The sequence below is a fragment of the Vitis riparia genome, chromosome 12 (genome assembly GCF_004353265.1).
Source record: "Vitis riparia cultivar Riparia Gloire de Montpellier isolate 1030 chromosome 12, EGFV_Vit.rip_1.0, whole genome shotgun sequence".
Lineage (NCBI taxonomy): Eukaryota > Viridiplantae > Streptophyta > Magnoliopsida > Vitales > Vitaceae > Vitis > Vitis riparia.
In genome coordinates, this window is record NC_048442.1 from 19,702,617 (window position 1) to 19,708,616 (window position 6,000).

At 30.6% G+C, this 6,000-nt stretch overlaps 1 protein-coding gene across 1 annotated transcript; it reads right to left on the reverse strand.

Annotated features, from left to right (window-relative positions):
* Positions 1 to 2,346: 2,346 nt before the first annotated feature.
* Positions 2,347 to 4,614, reverse strand: LOC117926835 (trans-resveratrol di-O-methyltransferase-like). The gene is made up of 2 exons (XM_034846125.1): positions 3,783 to 4,614; positions 2,347 to 2,852 (listed from the first exon to the last, which is right to left on the reverse strand). The coding sequence occupies exons 1-2, from the start codon at positions 4,551 to 4,553 to the stop codon at positions 2,550 to 2,552; spliced, it is 1,074 nt and encodes a 357-aa protein (XP_034702016.1). The 5' UTR covers positions 4,554 to 4,614; the 3' UTR covers positions 2,347 to 2,549.
* Positions 4,615 to 6,000: the final 1,386 nt, after the last annotated feature.

The following is a 6,000-nucleotide window of genomic DNA, read 5'->3' on the forward strand; positions in this document are numbered from 1 at the left end:
ATTAATTTGGAGATCTAGTCTACATTTTCAAATCTAAGTTTAAGATTTAAATCATTTTTCATATTTGATTTATTCTTGGATTCACTTTGGATCTCCAAAACTAAGATTTTTACTTATTTTCTCTCAATAAATTCAAAGTCTATCTAATTTGTGAAATTCTCTAACTACTTTTCCATTGTTTTTTTGTTTCATTCATAAATTTATTTGTCTAATAATTCACACTGATCTCAATTTTTGGCTAATTAATATGAGTATTTATAGAAATTTTTAGTCCATTAATTACTTCATCTTAAATAACAAGATACTAAGAATGTTAGTCTTGAGAACAATAATTGACATATTGTAATCCATGAGAGCCTACTTTCCTTAATTGAGGCTATTATGCCTAATTGCAAATCATATTTTTATCTAAATCTAAGATAGATTGGTCAAGCAAATGGTGTCATTGCCGGTTATTGATGCTTTTTGAGTTGTTTTAGACAAAGTAATTGATTTATTTTGAGTAGATTAGTTGATTTTAGTAAAGTTAGTTATTCTTTTTTCTTTAGTATTTTTGTTTTATATTCATTGAGTTTTTTTTTTTTTTTAGTTTTGATATATGGAATTTGTTGCAAGTTTGTGTTATGATATTTTATGCTTGGCAAGATAAGAGATCATGTAAATAGATTATACAAACTCTAAAATCCTAAGCATCCAAACCAAGTACCAATCGAGAACTAAGAAGATCAACATAGTCAAAATAATCCTAACGTCATGTTGTTCAATGCATACAAATAAATGATATTTCATATTAATCCACTAAGAGTAAGCACGCCTTCATGTTTTGTCACTCTACAAGGACATGCCATTATAAGCCCTTAGCTAGTGTCAACAATTTTTAGAGAAAATGGGAATAAGAAGCCATATGCACACATCAACGATGTTGAGAATATTTGTTTCACTTTTCAAGAGGTGAATGTTCTAATAGAAATTCTAAGAATGAAGTTTTTGAGTATATGCTTATTTTGTCATAATTGAACTTTGACTGTATTTACCTTATAAGGTAAATCTAATAGACTTTAATTAATGAATGACCTTAATTAATTGTGGTGAGAGGTTTAAATTACATTTCATGTGATTGCCACTGTTAACAGTCAAACTTAATCCTCATTTTAATTAGATATTTTTGATAAAATAATAGATGTGACATAAGATGTAATGAGAAACTTCCAACTATGGCTGTTAGAGGGGCAATCGAGTGTCAAGTTATATATATATATATATATATATGTTATGTTTCAGAGTTAAATGGTAGTTTGTCCTGAGAGCTATATATTTGGTGCCTGTAGGGACCCGAAGATGTTGTGATCTTGTCGTTGAACATTGAGGGCTGAAAGCAATCTTGGTGGATCGGATCACAGCAAACCAGTACTTCTAGGAGCTACTGACTAAGGAGGCATGAAGATACTAAAGCCATGAAAAGAGGCAATTCAGAGCAAGGAGGATTGAGATATTGTGATCATCAAGAACCAGAAAGGAGAAAATAAGAATGTCTAAACAGGATTCTTTTTTTTTTTTTTTTTAATATGTTGATGGTTGCTTTAGTCAAAGGTATAGAGGGACTATGTTTAGAAGAAGGGAAATAAGAAAAGAGAAAATAAAGAGAAAAAGTAAAAGTAAAATACATAGATTTTTAACTTAGTTTTAAGTATATGTGATGTTTTTTCATATTATTTATGATATAAGAAAATGATTTTTTTAATATTTTCAGGCTAAAAACATAGTCATGAAGATAGAAGATTTTTTTGGTTGCCGATTTCCAATGCAAATAGTGGTTTGGTTGCATTTTAAGGAAAAAAAAAAAAACAAAATGAATCATTCTCAATTAACAAGAAAATGTTTTTAACTTAAAAATTGCTTTAAAAAAAAAAAAAAAAGATGTTTGGTAAAATTTTAAAAACACTTTTAAAAATATGAAAAATGTGTTAATAAAATTCATTGTAGTGTTTTTTGGAGAAACATTTGAGATGTGATTATTCTAAAAACACTTTCACTAAAAATATTTTTAATAAAAATACTTTTAATTGCACTCATTATCAATATTTTTATACAAGATGTTTTTCGTAGAAGTGTTTGATCTAAAAGTGGTTTTTAAAGAATTTCATATCAAGTGTTTTTTCATAAAACAGTAGAAATGATTTTTCAAATTTTTAAAAATGTTTCTTACATTTTATGAAACAAGTATTTTTTAAACTAAAAACATTTCCTAAAATTGCTATTAAACGAATTATTAATTTGACAAATTTCTACAACTGAAATTCAAGTTCATTCAAGTTCCCCCAACATTCGACAGAAGGCAAAACAATATAACAGCAAACACTACTTCATTATCAGACAAGTTAAATATCAAGTTATTTAACAGAGATTCTTCATACTCCCAGAAAGATTATTAATATGCCTGCATGCGAACACAAACTTGATAGGGTCCTGATCTCCAACATTCTTGCCAGAGCACTTTATTTAGATTTAGTGCAAACATATTTGCAAATACTAGTACCACTAGATTTTGATCAAGGATAAACTTCAATAAGAGACCTTAAACCCAGTATAGGGGTTATCTTATAGCCACTGAAACCAGCATCCAAGAACAGCTTCTCCCATTCTTTTTCGTTCCTCTCTTGACCCGTGACCAAAATCATCATCAGCATATCAAAAAAGAGCTGTGTTTCCATGGACTCATCATCTCCTTTCTGGTTCTCCATCATCATGTCTATTATTATCACCTTGCCTCCCTTCTCCTTGCTTGGAATCGCCTGTCTGCATTGCTGGAGTATCTTGACACATTCTTCGTCGTTCCAGTCATGTAATATCCACTGCTTGTTATTTGAGTCATGATAAGAAAGGGTTAGAAGCTTTAATTTCCTTAAAACTGTATGACAATATTGCCTATACATTTGGCATGAAGATTCTTAAGGATCAAAACCATGACTTCATCCATGACGTCTTTCAGCAATAAATTATCAAATGTACGACTTCCACATGCTCGTTCCAAACGTAGGTTTTCAACTATAATTGCTTTTATATTTCTATCTCAGGGTTAATACGAAATGATACCAAATTTGTTACTCTAACCTCTCCTGTGTTTTATATATATATATATAAATTTCCTTCAATATTTCAATTATTTGCTTATAAGCTTTAACATAGAATTTAGGTCATGCTAATTATTTTTTAAAACATTTTTTATTCCTAAGAAACTATTTAATAACTAGAAAATAGAAAATATTTTTATGTTGTTAAAAACAGAAAATATGGTCTTTTTAGAAAATATTTTTTTAGTTATTTTTACTTATTTTCTTTTTTTAAAAAATATAAACATTAAAATGATTAAAAATACACTATATATACAAGTTACTTTTAAAATATATTTAAAAATATAAAACATAAGTTAAAAATATTTTAAATTTTCAAACAAACTTTTGTTTTATGAAATATTAGAGAATAATTTTAAAAAATTATTTTGGAAAACACACATTCCAAATATAACCTTATTTTTACAAGAAAAAAATTGATGGAATTTTTGTCAAAAGTGACTATTTTTCATGAAGAAATATGGGGAATTAGATTTACAAATTGGGGTTATTTGATCTCTTTTTAATCAAACAATGGGAAGAAGAATTAAGGTGATAACTCAATATGGCTGATGCAAAATTCACTTATAAATTTTGTCTTAATATTTTTGTTCTTACTTTTCCCTCTTTCTCAAACAAAGTTCAGAAAAATGGTCAAACAAGTTAATATACCTTGAGTAAAATTGCATCTGCAGGAGGAATTCCTTTAAACATGTCGCCTCCAAGGTAGTTCAAGTTCTTGCTCCCTTCCAAGCCAGCAACCACGTGCGGGAGATCAAACACAGTGCAGTTCAAGTGTGGGAAAGCGTTAGCAATGGCCTTAGCCACTGTTCCAGTGCCACCCCCTACATCAACCAATGAGTTCAACCCCTCAAATACGCCCTTGCAGTCCTTAATCAGCACGCTAGTGACTAAGCGAGCATCACTAGCCATGGCTTCATTGAAGAAATTGTTGATCTTGGGTTCATGGCCACCATAGTCCCAAAACGTCCGCCCATGAGCAGTGTCGAAGGGGGTGGGATCATCATTTTGAAACCAAGCACTCACATAATGCCACGGTTTAGTTAAAATTGGGTCAAGCATGGCAAGCAAGAAGGGCCTTACGCTCAAGGGATCGTCCTCTAGCAGGAGCCTAGAGGCATGTGTAAGCACATACCCCTCTTCTTGCTCACTTTCTTCAACTTTTTGCCTAGCAAAGAAGCCAGATTGAACAAGAATGCGCATGAGACGATACACGCACCAAACCTTTTTTGGGTGGATTGGGAGCTTAGCAACCAGCTCAGGAAGAGTCATGGGCTTGCCATGGTTGTGGATGATGTCTGGGATGCCTAGTTGAATGGCACATTTCAGTGACATGGAGTTGATGAAGTTGAATATATGGTTCCAGACATGACCTTGAGCATGAAGCAACTCACTGGATGTCTCAACACTTTCCAAATCCATGTACGTAGCTCACCCTGATCGGAGAATTAAGCTGCTTATTTTTTGCATATCTCAACCTTGAGATGTGTTCTCTTGATATAACAATGAGCACTGCATAGTGATAGGATAAAAAAATTAGAATATGACTCTCGTGCACCGACAATTGCAAAAATTGAAAATGACAGGGCAACGAATGCAGAGGTGGACCCTTCAATAATAAGGCAGATATGGTCATCCACCCAAGGTATGATTTCATGATCTCATGTCCCCACGACCCATTTTGGCCTTATCAATTTCTTGTTCATTTCCTTTTTCCTTTTTGTTAATACGGTTTCTCTGGAAGTACTCACATGATTGATAAATTCATCAAATGATATTCTCTCAACCTTGTGATAACATTTGAGAATAGCACAATACTGCAAAGCTTTTTATTCCTCGCTACAGGCATAGAATTAGAGGATGCTCTTAATCTCAACGATCGAGGAGGGTTGTCCATGTTTTGGATGAATTAGGGATATGCAAATCCATTAATTGCTTGTAGACATATCATATCAATCATTGTCATAAAAAAAAGTCCTTGTTCAATAATGTTGAAACATTATTATTTTTTTATAATCCTAATCTTCAAACAAATCTAGTTTTGGATTAATATAATCAAATTTCAGATAAATACAGAAGATGTTCCTCTATCAAATTGAATGGACATTTATTCATTTTGGCTCGCTTGTCAAAGGAGCTCCATCACCTAAACCATAGGTATCCCACCCCAAATGGAGAGCGGCTTGCATAAGAAGTAGAAAGGATCGGAAGGAACGACATTAGAGTAAAGGACTAGAGGAAATGACAATAGAGTCCATTTTACAGTGATTTAAAGAAGTATTTTTAATTTAAAATATATATCTTTTAAAAAATTAAGCGTTTAACAAAGTTTAGAAAATGCTTTAAAAAAATTTTAAAATAATTTATAATGATGAAAAATCACTTAAAATATTTTTTTGAATAAACACTTAATAAATAATTATTCTAAAAACACTTTCAAAAAAAAAAATACTTTTATTAAAAATATTTTAAGTAAAAACATTATCATACACACTCTAAATTTTTAAAAGTTCTTATTAAATAATAAGAGATTAACGAAACTTCCAAAAAATTTAATTTTTACTAGCCAATTGTTAATCCTTTAGGCCTAAGGTCCCTTTTATTAAAATTCAACAATATATTTGCAAATCATAGTACAAATATGATGTCTTGTGGGGTATATGGGCCATTATAGGATTATGCAACATGTGCACGAACAATGAAATGTCATCATATGCACAACTTATGAATTCTTGTTTTTGGTAAAATATTCTTAGAGTGTATTTAATATTGATTTAAAAAAATATTTTTAAGGTTTTTAACACTTGAATGAAAAAAAGAATTAAATATTAAAAATAATAGAAACACCTTTTAGAATCATTATCAAACG